Raw genomic sequence first — 13,713 nt, 5'->3', positions numbered from 1 at the left:
AAAAAAAAAAAAAAGAAAACTGCTTGTTTAAAACCGATGTTAGTATATCCGATTATTTAAACCTTTTTGAAAACGACAAACACCACCATGAAATTTGCCAAGTTAAGATTAAGCTCAAATTAATAATTAAAAGCAATTAGAATTTAAGAATTGAGTCAAGGACACATACCCACTAGTAATAGTTGACACTACAGCTGCCCCCGCTCTGTATATTGTTGGTCAATAGCACTCTTGCTCGTTGTGTAGCTCTTTGAAATATACCGATTCATAAGGAAGATTTTCACACATATTCCATACAATAGGTGAGAAATACAGGAAACGCAAGGTTCCATGCACAGTTTCAGCTCGATTTACACACCTTTGATCAAAACATTCTCATTTTCGAGAACAGTTTATTCTAAACCATAAGAAAAGATTTAATTAGAAGTTGAATTTTTCGCTATTTCTCTTTCACCTTTTACAGTCAGTTCATTTTATTTGTCGGAAAGGAAGCCTTAGAAATTAAAAGGACGTTTGATCAATTCACACTCGCGCATTCTAGTCTTATTTTAAACTTTATAGCAGAAGGACATCTGTAAGCAAGGAATAAGTCAGCACAGAATTTGATTGTCGGCGAATTTCTGTAATCGTCCATCGTTCTGCTAGTGAGAAGCTAGCCGTTGTTCACTCGTCTTGCTTGTTTGGGGCTTAGTCTTATTCCGGTCAAAGAGAGAGAAAGAGTGTCTGGCAAGATTTCCAATGAAAGATTTGTGAACTCGTGTCTGGCAAACTCTCCAAGTGTTTATATATACACAGTTATACGCACCTAATAACTTCTTCTGCGCTTAACGAGTGTCGTTAAAATGTTGGTCCATAACTTTCACTGAAACAACTGCTCCACAGAATGTCACTGATGACACGTGACGCAAAAGAGCGTCGAAGTATGACTGCACAAATCTACCTGAGCGGTCCCTCGGGGATGTTCTGTCTTTACGTCATCCTAACCATTTCGTACTTGCGGGCGCAGACAATAGAAACGTCATCATTACCTACCGATTCCTCGCGGCCCCTGTTCAAGCAAATCGAGTTTTTTTCAGAGTCAAAGCTCTGAAGATGACTACCGCACAGGTTGTCGAAACGTCAGTCACTGTCAACAACAAGAGTCCTATTCAGGACTACGTTCACCCGGACGATCAAACTCAACCTACTTTTGAAATGACTCCTGGGTTCAAACCTTTCACTGTAAGTAATTTCCTTAATATACGCGCGAGTTACTAGTGTACCTCCTCGGGATTTCGCCTTCTGGGCGAAAAGCAAAGAAAATATTACGTATTTCCTGTTCAGGATGTAACTTCAATATGCACACTACTCCTACAGAAGACAATTATTTCATAATTAATCATGTTAGCTATGAATTGATAAACTGGTGCTTTTCATGCCTCCGGCACCCGTTCGTCAGGCTTTCTGTTTCAGAGAGAACAGGGTGTACGATGGACTTGTTTATTTCATCGATGATATTTTGAGAGCTGGGTTCTTCCAAACTGTATTTGACTTCACCTGAGTGCGAAGTTAGAGCTACAGTAGAATCTATTAAGGTTCTCGAACCATCGATTTATTCAGCGAATCTGGTATTGCAACAACCTTCCACCTTGCCGTATATGCGAGGATCGAGTAATAGCCATATCACAAAGTGAGAAAAGTCATTATCAGTAAGTTCTTGCGAAAAGGATAGAGTTAGATCTACACAATGCCAGCAAATGAACACACTTTTGCAGTGGACTTCTCTGGCACTTTTAACCTTGTAGTCAATATTCTGGCTTTATCTTTTCAATAAATGTTTCCACAATCTAGGAACAGAGCAGAGAACACAATGATACAGTCACTATGATAACGTTGTCAGCGTGAACTGATAATTACAACCTTCCATTGCAGATTATCAATTATTTTTGGGCATAGAGGGCCAAGATTGTCTTCGACGAGTTCGTATGTTTCCCCTTTACACGCTAGACACTTCTTTTACACCAGCGCAAGAAGAGGATGTCTTGCTAGATATATACTCCTCTACAAATGGGAAGCAGTGGTACCAAACAAGCGGATGGAATAGTTCACACAATAACACATCTCATTGTACATGGTATGGTATTACTTGTCACAATGACACATCTTACGTTAAAGCAATTGTGTTGGCCTATAACAATCTGGAAGGCTCCCTCCCAAACAATATTTGGAAAATTCGAAACTTATTCTCTCTGTGCGTACCTGGAAACCCACGCCTGCGAGGACACATCGGCGACTTTTTGTTTGGAAATATGACAAAATTAATAACAGTTCATTTCAGTGCTTCTTCTATTTCCGGCGATATTCCTCAAGAAATCGTAAAAATGAGTAATTTGCAGAACTTTTTGGCTTGCATTATGAAAGGCAATGGCTTGACAGGACATTTACCAGAAGACATAGGAAATATGACGGAGCTACGAGTACTTTGTCTTGGCGGAAATAAACTAACTGGCCAAATACCGAGAAGTATTTCTAAATTAAGAAACCTTTGGTATCTCGACTTAAGAATCACACCTGGAATGATGCATGGAAACCTAAGCGACATCCTTTCGATTCCCTCATTAACCGATTTGTTTATATCTGGAGTTCATTTAACTGGAAAAATGCCTCATATGATGCCTCAACAATTCCGTTACCTCGTTTTGCCTGGGAACAACATATCTGGAGAATTTACACAAATATTTCCAAAACAAAACAGTCTGGAAATATTAAATGTTGCAAACAATCGATTGACAGGGGATATTCCGGGTGAATTACTTTTGCAAAATACCACTAACATGATAGATTTGTCACAAAACCAGTTTTCCTTAATTAACAAAGGACAACCGTGGCCAGAAAACGTTACAGCACCAATAAGGTGGTACGTCTCCCTGGCAGGAAATAGGAATTTATCGATCAACTTCAAAAGTTTTTTGGAACTGTTCAGTGGAAGAAGAGTGGATTTTACTGGTAGGAGCCCATCTATTGTGAATTTAAGCTTCTGCGACATCAAAAGTCCCGTACTTGCAAATATTCTTTACTTAGAGAAGATGTCTACTTGCGACTTAAAAGGCAATAAACTTTATGGATCTGTCCCAGATTTTTACGAGGACTTTTCTTTTTTAACATATTTTGATCTCTCCTCAAATAACTTGACGGGTACTCTTCCGGCAGGAATCCAGAACCTCATATCCCTTCAATATTTCGATATTTCTGGAAACCCTTTCATGAGAGACGAAAATGATGCAACATCTAATGCCTATCAACCTGACTTCTCAAAAATGGCAAGACCACCTGAAGCAGATAATTTTACTTGCCCTGAAGGCAGACTCACGTTCAACAACGGTGTCATTCGGTTAGACCCGACATTTTACGAGTACAAATACTGCATCTGCGATATAGGTTTTTACGGAGACAAAGGATTGTGCAAACAATGCATGAAGGATGGAACATGCCAGAGATGGGCACCTAGTTCGGTAGAAGATCTTCGTCCCAGCATCATGAACATAAGCAGCGGTTACTGGCCATCCCCTGATCCTGCTAACGCCACCCATCTTGTCAAATGTCCTGTTAAATCTGCCTGCAATCCATCAGGTTTACGTAGCTGTAGACTGGTCACATCGCCAAAAGATACTCTTGCGCCCTTCAAGAGACCTGCAGTGTCATCTCTGACCACAACATGCGACATTTCCTGTATCTGTCATCTAGGAAACACGGACAGATTTTGTTCTCGGTGTAAATATGGGTTCTATAAACTAAGTGGACTATGCTTTCAATGTAGAAACGGCGATTCATTTTACTATTATTTGTTTATTCCTATGTTTGCAGCATCCTTCCTTGTTTTAATCTGGTCGTATTTTTATTATAATGTGCGTCCAGCGAAATGGTTTGCTGTGAGTGCTGTTCATTTCCTTTTGATGTTAGTCATGATGCTCTTGGAATTCCTACCAGCGTGGTTTTTCAAATTAAACCTGGTTGTGTACGTGCTGTGTATGACTAGTAGAGGGAAGACTGCTCGTTCTCTTATCAGCATCGCGGTGTTTTACATCCAGACGATGGACTTCATGGTATCAAGCGTCAATGTTTGGCCTAAGAAAGTCATTGCAGCTCAAAGCTACTTGAGCAGCTACTGGAACCTATATTTTCCCTCTCTTTCTTGTGACTTGCCTTCACTTTTTACCCCTGTTGGTAAGTTTGCGTTTCTTCTTCTTCTACCGGTGGTGTGCCCGTCTACCGTGGGTGCGTACTTTATCATCATGCTGACTATGCAGAGGTTTCGCCCAAACACAAGGGGCATGGAACAGGTTCACTTCAAATGCCGCCAAACCGCCTTCTTCTGTCTCAGCTTTCGCTACTTTCCCATTGTAAAACAAACGCTTTCCATTCTACGTCCATGTCACAAGGACCTGAAAGTGCTCTTCATGCCATCTTCTCCTTGGATAGAGTGCACATCTGACACATACCTCAAACTAACAACACTAGGAATTGTCTCCATTGTGGTCTATGTAATCGGATTTCCCTTGATGGTCATCTCCTTGATGTTGCTCTTTTTCCCCAAGAGAAGCTCTATGAGTTCTGAAGATCGAAAGAAACTTGATGTATGGCTTGGACCGATCTACTTACCCTACAAACCTAAGTACCAGGCGTTCTTCGAAGTTGTCATGCTCTTACGTCGCCTGATTCTGGCCATCGCTCTGTCCATGATTCCATCGTCATCTACTTTGCAAACCTTTGTAGTGTGGCTTGTACTTATGGTTTCAGCGATTATTCATCTTATTTTAAGGCCATACGACACGCAACCGGGTAGGAGAGAAGGAGAAACCGACTGTCAACACGAAAGACTAAAGCTCAAAGGCATTTTCAGTGAGAATGTCTTTGAGCCTCTTGTGTTGTTCGTCTTATCGATGTCATTCATGGTATTACGATTTTCAACTTTGGATGTCAACGACACTAACTTTTTTGTTTGGTTTGTGATGGTCGTCAACACCTGTGTCTTGATCGGTTTGTTAGCTGGCATCCTATGTCGTCTCGCTGGTAAAATTAGGGTACCTGGTAATGCCAATGAAAGTGATGAACCGGATGATACATTTGAAGAAGACGCAAACAGTGGCAATGAGGAGAGGAGCCATTTATTGCCATTTGGTACACGCTGCAGATACGAGTCTATAAATAACGACCCTTAACTTTGCATAATTCAACTATACTTAATCGCTGCGTAGTAAAAATGGGTCTGCAGAGAATGGTTTGAACTGCAAACTACGCTATGAGTGTCACAAAAACATGTTGATATTTTACGCTATTATGCTGTGTTTCTAGTAATTACAAGAAACAGTTAAAGGACGTTTGATGTTATTAGTAGTGACACTTTATAGGGTGCCATCCACTCCTTGTCTTTTCCTGCAAACTGAAACCTATAGAAACAACGCATTGGATAGCTAGAGATTTTTAAAGACAGGAAATGCAGTTGAAACACTGTATTCACTCCTTGTACAGTTCAGTCTTTGTGATGGCTTTGAACAGCTGCGTCCTGATTAGTTTTTTAGGCGATATGTTCATTCGTCTCGCTTCCAAAAATGAAAATTCAACAAATGAAAATTTTGAACGGGAAGATAGATTTAAAGAAGGCGCCAACAGTGTCGATGAGGAAAAAAGGCATTTGGTGGAATTTGGTGTCAGCCGTAGATATTTTGCTGTAACGTAGAGGTTACAAATTTTATGTCTAATGTAGCCAGTAGATGCTGCCATGGTAGTAAACAACCTAAAAACACCAAAATGATATACAAATTTCACTTATTACCGACCCTTTATTGTGTCAATTAATGTTTCTGGGATAAAAACTACAAGGAGTTCTACAACCACGGGTTCTTTGTGAATTAGGTCTTTTTGGCCAGTTTATTGTTAAATGAAAAACAAACTTGAAGCTGTTCGCGCTGGCCACAATGTGCGAAACTACCAACTGGCAGAATAAGAGTGACGCAAAAAAAGCATTACGATTTAAATTCGATAACTTTGAACAGTTTGTCATATATTGGCAAATTCTTTTCGAAGTGAACTCTAACTGACTGTACATAACTCCAGAAGAGAAAGAAGGGGACCTCTTTTTTGTTTTGTAAGTCATTAAGCGTAAAATTAGGAAGTTTCACGTCGTAGTTGTGCTGTGACAGCAAGGTGGACAACAACAACAACAACGTATTAAGCATTATTTGCATGACTATATGAAGTTATAGATTGCAAAAGCTTTAAGATAATAATACTATTAATACTAATAATTAATTAGCTATTAATAGAGTACTAAAGTGTGACGTCATGAAAATGAAATTTTCTGAAATTATGGGATTTGTCAGGATATTCTGAAAGAACAATGTCTAAGAGGCCTACTTGCCAAAAATGAGCATTTGTGGGCAAATTGTCTCAGAGATCGTAGCCCAGTTATGCTTACAAAACTCCATACAAACCCTTCTAAATTTTTTTGGGGTCGACCCAAAAAAAAATTAGAAGGGTTTGTATGGCGTATTATCTCAAGCACAACTTCCTTATGGCATATTGAATAAATTGACCCTTATTTCATCATACTTTCTCGATAAAGCGGTGACAAGCTGTAATTCCCTATTAATAATTAGGTTTTAGATTTTTAGTGCTAGAATTTGGCCAATTAGCAACTTGCACTCATTCCAAATGGACGTTTGTAAATCTCCAATGACCTCCATTACGCGATGAAATGCTTTCCAAGTTTAATTAGTTGTTGTTCGATCGAACAAACTTCATGCTGTTAAAGTTTTCCATTTTTAGTTCCGGCTAATGCTTGCCGTTTTCGAGTCATTTAGCGAACACTGGAGAAATGTCCTTCATGCTTTCTTTTAATGAAATCTTGAAGCTGTATGGTAACTGTTCTTAAAGGTTTGGTAAGACCACAAGACCTGAATCTTCAGGCAGGGTCAGGGTTGATTGAGTTTCCAAAAATATGATCATACATCAACAATCTATGTGAAATTCTTTTAAGAAACATCAACTTGAAATGTTACAATTGCTTGTTTAAAACCGATGCTAGATTATCCAATTATTTAAATCTTTTTCAACACGAAAAACACCGCCATGAAATTGCCAAGTTAAGATTAAGCTCAAATTAATAATTAAACGCAATTACAATTTAAGAATTGAGTCAAGAACACATACCCATAATATCCTGCTTCTCAGAAAAGCAAAGAAAATACGTATTTCCTGTTCAGAATGTAACTTCAATATGCACACTACAGCACAGGACCGTCAACCTTCCACAAGTTCAAATATTGAAAAATGACAGGGAGGGGATAATAGATGACGTAATAATGCACGAAACATGGGGTGCTTACCATTTGACAGAAAATTTCGGAAATTCCGGATGGAAGGTAAATGGTAAGTTCACTTTTCGGAAATTCCAACCGAAAATTGAGGAGTACGTTTTGAGGTAGTCCTTTCACTCCGGTTGATACGAACCAAACGGAATATCGCTTACCATTAACCAATTTCTCGGTTCTTTCTCGGTTTCAGACTCACGATAAAACTTCGCCCTTTTTTGGATTCAAACCGAAACGGATGTGGAATTTCAACGGTAAACTGGTAAATCGCTTACCATTATGCTTTCGACACCGCAAACGGATTTTTCTGTCAAATGGTAGGCACCCATGATTTCATTTGTGCAAAAAACTGCGAAAAGATGTTTTTAAAATTGCAACGTTTGTACCTGATTGGTTTACTTCCCACCAATCACATTATTGCTTACATTACGATGGCATACCGGAGTTTGTAAGGAAATCTTCGATGTTAAAAGTTAAATACGTCGAACAGCGCAAAATATTTGAAATTTCATTGACAGAAAGTCGAATCTACCAGAAATTGCAAACTTTGGCAATTATGCGGGAGATTTCAGACTCTTATACTACAACAAGGAAAATTTCTGCAATTTGATTGGCTCAGAGCACTTGGTATTTCAGCTTAATTTGAAATACCTACATGTGAAAATTACAAACCTTTTGTGATATTTCAAAATTGTCTCAAATTTCACTCGCCTACGGGCTCGTGAAATTACGTTCAACAATTTTGAAATATCACTCGTGGTATTTATGCCAAATATCACTACAAATCATGCTATTACCTATACTAATCTGGAGACCGGGAGAAACGGTTCAAAATCGGGAGCCTCCCGATTCATCCGTGAGAGTTGACTGACAGAGGACAATTATTTCATAATTAATCATCCTAACTATGAATTGATAAACTGTAGCTTTTCATGCCTACGGCACCCGTTCGTCGAGTTTTCTGTTTCGGAGAGAACAGGGTGTACGGTGGACGTTGTTTATTTCATCGATGATATTTTGAGAGCTAGGTTCCCCCAAACTGTATTTGACTTCACCTGAGTGCGAAGAAAGAGCTACAGTAGAATCTAAGGTTCTCGAACCGTCGATTTATTCGCCCCATGTAAGGGCATACGAATTCCGGAATACGTGAAATTTTTGGTTGTAGAATCCGGAATCCTGAGCTTTCGAATCCGAGATATAACTCAAAAACTCAGAAACCGGTTCCACTTAAAAGGGCTGGAATCAAGTGCCTGGAATCCGGAAAACCACGGCGTGGAATCCAGAATCTAAGTAAGACTGTCTTCGATTCTCTTAATTACAAGGAGCGAATTTATCGGATCTCCCGAAAACTCAAACCAAAACTGGCTTCGCTCTTTCAGTCATGTAATGTTTTGAATTGGCTCCAGATATTATGCAAGCCAATTTTCTTTGTGATTTAACTGTATTTTGTCTTAATGTTATATAAAAAAATATAAAAAAAATAATAAAACAATGTGGATAGCGTTAGGATCTGCTAGCTAATTTGAGTAAAGGCTTTATTTGGTAAAAGTACATTCAAGTAAATAGTGCTGCGCTAACAATAACTCCGGGTTGTTCTTGATGCGTTACTCAAGGACTTTTTCGATAAATTGGAACGCCAGAAAACAAAACAAGTCAATTGTCTGGCTATGAAAGCCTGATTAACTAGACTTCACTCAAATTCGTTTTCCCACATAACATTTCAAACTATTCACTATTTTTGAATAGACCACAGTGCATTCTTGTTTACTACCCAACATTTTGCTTAATCATTGTTAAGAGGGGTAAACAAGGTGCATTATGGTCTATGCGAAAATGGTGAAATCGTCAAAGAGATGAATACATATTCATTTGTCACACTGAATTTAAAATTCAGATATTAATAGAGGTAGACTCCTAAACAGAGGGCCTCTACAGAGGTTTGACTTTGACTTCGAAGCCTCATGGAAAAAGGTCTAAATATCCTTTTTGACTAAAATAATCATTTTAAATCCGTTTTTTAAAACAAAGATTCTGAAAGTCTCCTTGCACTAATGAATGTTGAACTCAAAGCGATGATTAAGTGAAAACTACGTCTAAAAAAATTGTTGTCAAATCTTAAACACTGTTTTAATTAATGAACATCCATTTTTGTTCCAGGCCTCAAAGTGTTTCTGCTTAATAATGGCAAAGAATGTCTAAACCGCGTCGAGAATGAGACGTTTCTACCTTTCACGTTGGACACTTCTTTTGCACCAGAGCAAGAAAGACAGGTTTTACTAGACATATATGAATCCACAAACGGCCAAAAATGGTTCGACAGACGGGGATGGGCCAGCCTTGCAAATGAAAAATCTCACTGTTCCTGGTATGGTATTAGCTGCCACGGAAACACTTCATACGTAAAAACAATTGTGTTGGCTTACAACAACTTGGACGGCTCCCTTCCTTCCACCATTTGGAAGATCAGAAACTTGTTTTCTCTATGCGTTGTGGGAAATCCAAATCTACATGGACGTCTTGACCACTTTCTCTTTGGAAATATGACTAGCCTGCTTTCCGTCGGGTTGACTGCCTCTTCTGTTGGTGGATATATCCCAGAGGACTTCAGCAAACTTAGAAAACTGCAGAATTTCATGGCTTGCCCCATGAATGGCAACGGTATCTCAGGTCGTTTACCCCACGACATAGGAAATATGACGGAGCTACGATTATTGGGTCTTGGCGGAAATAACATAAGTGGAGAAATACCAAGAAGTATTTCTCGATTAAACAAGCTTTGGTATCTCGATCTAAGGAACAACCCTGGTACGATGTATGGGAGGCTGAGTGACTTATTTTCGCTTTCTTCGTTGAGACAGTTGTTCGTATCTGGGATTCAACTAACCGGACGTATGCCTCGTGTGTTGCCAAGAAGGTTTTGGTACCTTGTTCTGTCCGGGAACAAAATTTCAGGTACGCTTCCGAAAACGTTCAAAAATAACACCAACCTCCGGGTATTAAATGTCGCCAACAACCGACTTACAGGGGATATACCAGGCGATTTGCTTTCCCTGCCACAGTTATATATGCTTGACGTGTCACAGAATCGTTTTTCTTCATTTAACCAAGGAAGGGCCTGGCCAGGTGATGCCACAGTAAATGAAAGTTTATCCATCTCTTTAGCGGACAATAGGAATCTGTCAATAAATTTTACAAGCTTCATTGGCCTTTTCCGCCAATCTATGGATCAAGGGACTGACAGCCCTGCGACTTTGAATGTGAGCTTCTGTGGTATCAGTAGTCCAATACCAGACAATGTGCTTTACATGGAGAGATTGTCTGTTTGTGACTTACGTGGTAATAACTTTTTTGGACCTATACCAACTTTCATCGGAGACTTTTCCTTTCTAACCACTTTTGATATTTCATCAAATAACCTGACTGGAGGTTTTCCTGCTGGAATTCAAAACTTGGTATCCCTCCAAAATTTGGATATTTCTGGAAACCCTTTTATGCGAGAAGGAAATGGGGCAACGTCTAATACCTTTCAACCTGATTTTTCAAGAATGATTAAACCACACAAAGCAAACAATTTCACCTGCCCAGAAGGAAGACTCACCTTCAACAATGGTCTCATTCGCGTAGATCCGACCTTTTATGAGTACAAATACTGCGTCTGCGATGAAGGTTTCTACGGAGAAAAAGGTTTGTGCAAACAGTGCATGAAGGATGGGACATGTCACAGACTTGCACCCGGTTCGGTAGAAGATCTTCGTCCCAGCATCATGAACATAAGCAGCGGTTACTGGCCATCCCCTGTTCCTGCTAACGCTACCCATCTTGTCAAATGTCCTGTTAAATCTGCCTGCAATCCAACAGGTTCATGTAGCTGTAGACTAGTCACATCGCCAAAAGATACTCGTGCGCCCTTCCAGAGACTTGCAATGTCATCTCTGACCACAACATGCGACATTTCTTGTATCTGTCATCTAGGAAACACGGACAGATTTTGCTCTCGGTGTAAATATGGGTTCTATAAACTAAGCGGACTATGCTTTCAATGTAGAAACGGCGATTCATTTTACTATTATTTGTTTATCCCTATGTTTGCCGCATCCTTCCTTGTTTTAATCTGGTCGTATTTTTATTATAATGTGCGTCCAGCGAAATGGTTTGCTGTGGCTGCTGTTGATTTCCTTTTGATGTTAATTATGACGCTTTTAGAATTCCTACCAGCATGGTTTTTCAAATTAAACCTGGTTGTTTTCGTGCTGTGTATGACTAGTAGAGGGAAGACTGCTCGTTCTCTTATCAGCATCGCGGTGTTTTACATCCAGACGATGGACTTCATGGTATCAAGCGTCAATGTTTGGCCTAAGAAAGTGATTGCAGCTCAAAGCTACTTGAGCAGCTACTGGAACTTATATTTTCCCGCTCTTTCTTGTGATTTGCCTTCTCTTTTTACCCCTGTTGGTAAGTTTGTGTTTCTTCTTCTTCTACTGGTGGTGTGCCTGTCTACCGTGGGTGCGTACTTTATCATCATGCTGACTATGCAGAGGTTTCGCCCAAACACAAGGCGTATGGAACAGGTTCACTTCAAATGCCGCCAAACCGCCTTCTTCTGCCTAAGCTTCAGCTACTTTCCCATTGTAAAACAAACGCTCTCCATTCTACGTCCATGTCACAAGGACCTAAATGTGCTCTACATGCCATCTTCTCCTTGGATAGAGTGCACATCTGACACATACCTCAAGTTAACAACACTAGGAATTGTCTCCATTGTGGTCTACGTAATTGGATTTCCCTTGATGGTCATCTCCTTGATGTTGCTCTTTTTCCCCAAGAGAAGCTCTATGAGTTCTGAAGATCGAAAGAAACTTGATGTATGGCTTGGACCGATCTACTTACCCTACAAACCTAAGTACCAGGCGTTCTTCGAAGTTGTCATGCTCTTACGTCGCCTGATTCTGGCCATCGCTCTGTCCATGATTCCATCGTCATCTACACTGCAAACCTTTGTAGTGTGGCTTGTACTTATGGTTTCGTCGATTATTCATCTTATTGTAAGGCCATACGACACGCAACCGGGTAGGAGAGAAGGAGAAACCGACTGTCAACACGAAAGACTAAAGCTCAAAGGCATTTTCAGTGAGAATGTCTTTGAGCCTCTTGTGTTGTTCGTCTTATCGATGTCATTCATGGTATTACGATTTTCAACTTTGGATGTCAACGACACTAACTTTTTTGTTTGGTTTGTGATGGTCGTGAACACCTGTGTCCTGATCGGTTTGTTAGCTGGCATCTTATATCGTCTCGCTGGTAAAATTACGGTCCCTGGTAATACCAATGAAAATGGTGAACAAGATGACAGATTTGAAGAAGAAGCAAACAGTTGCAATGAGGAGAGGAGCCATTTATTGCGATTTAGTTCGCGCTGCAGATACCTGTCTATAAATAACGACCCTTAACTGTGCATAATTCAACTATACTTAATCGCTCCGCAGTAAACATGGGTCTGCAGAGAATGGTTTGAACTGCAAGCTACGCTATGACTGTCACAAAAACATGTTAATACTTTACGCTGTTATGCTGTGTTTCTAGTGATTACAAGGAACAGTTAAAGGACGTTCTATGTTTTTACTAGTGACACTTTATAGGGTGCCATCCACTCCTAGCCCTTTCCTGCAAACTGAAACCTATAGAAACAACGTATTGGATAGCTTGAGATTTTAAAGAAAGGAAATGCAGTTGAAACGCTGTATTCACTCTTTGTCGAGTTCACTCTTTGTGATGGCTTTGAACAGCTGTGTCCCGATTTTTTTTTAGGCGCTATGTTCATTCGTCTCGCTTCCAAAAATGAAAATTCAAGAAATTAAAATTTTGAACGGAAAGATGGATTTAAAGAAGGCGCCAACAGTGTAAGGCATTTTGGTGGAATAGGTGCCAAGCTTTAATATTTTGCTGTAACGTAGAGGTTAAAAATTGTGTGTATAATGCAGCCAGCAGATGCTGCCGTCGTGGTAAACAACATAAAAACACCAAAATGATATACGGATTTTTTTACTCTTTTATTGGGTCAATTAATGTTTCTGGGATAAAAACTACAAGGAGTTCTACAACCACGGGTTCTTTGTGAATTGGGTCTTTTTGGCCAGTTTATTGTTAAATGAAAAAAAAAAACTTGAAGCTGTTTGCGTGGGCCACAATGTGCGAAAGTAGCAACTAGCAGAATAAAAGTGACGCAAAAAGAGCATTACGATTTAAATTCGAATAACTTTGAACAGTTTGTCATATATTTGCAAGTTTTTTTCGAAGTGAATTCTAACGGACTGTACATAACTCCAGAAGACAAAGAAGATACTTCTTTTTTGTTTTGTAAGTCACT

At 39.6% G+C, this 13,713-nt stretch overlaps 2 protein-coding genes across 2 annotated transcripts in view; both read left to right on the top strand.

Annotated features, from left to right (window-relative positions):
• The window catches only part of LOC140938104 (uncharacterized), a 6,056-nt gene extending 858 nt beyond the window's left edge, over window positions 1-5,198 (top strand). Inside the window, exon 2 of the mRNA XM_073387635.1 lies at window positions 1,912-5,198. Coding sequence (XP_073243736.1) covers window positions 1,912-5,198 — 3,287 coding nt within the window. The remainder of the gene's footprint in view (window positions 1-1,911) is intronic.
• Window positions 5,199-5,563: 365 nt separating this feature from the next.
• LOC140938103 (uncharacterized) lies at window positions 5,564-13,377 on the top strand. Its single transcript, XM_073387634.1, has 2 exons — window positions 5,564-5,693; window positions 9,507-13,377. The coding sequence occupies exons 1-2, from the start codon at window positions 5,564-5,566 to the stop codon at window positions 12,794-12,796; spliced, it is 3,420 nt and encodes a 1,139-aa protein (XP_073243735.1). The 3' UTR covers window positions 12,797-13,377.
• Window positions 13,378-13,713: the final 336 nt, after the last annotated feature.

The sequence above is a fragment of the Porites lutea genome, chromosome 5, assembly GCF_958299795.1.
Source record: "Porites lutea chromosome 5, jaPorLute2.1, whole genome shotgun sequence".
NCBI classification, from domain to species: Eukaryota; Metazoa; Cnidaria; class Anthozoa; order Scleractinia; family Poritidae; genus Porites; species Porites lutea.
Note: the sequence above shows the minus strand (reverse complement) of the source record. Positions and strands in the feature narration are given on the sequence as shown.

Bases quoted from the DNA above. Each gene is read 5' to 3' on its own strand.
- LOC140938103 (XM_073387634.1), top strand. From the start codon at position 5,564: ATGTTCATTCGTCTCGCTTCCAAAAATGAAAATTCAACAAATGAAAAT. The intron at 5,694-9,506 runs GTAGATATTTTG...TTTTTGTTCCAG, and splicing joins GGTGGAATTTGGTGTCAGCC to GCCTCAAAGTGTTTCTGCTT.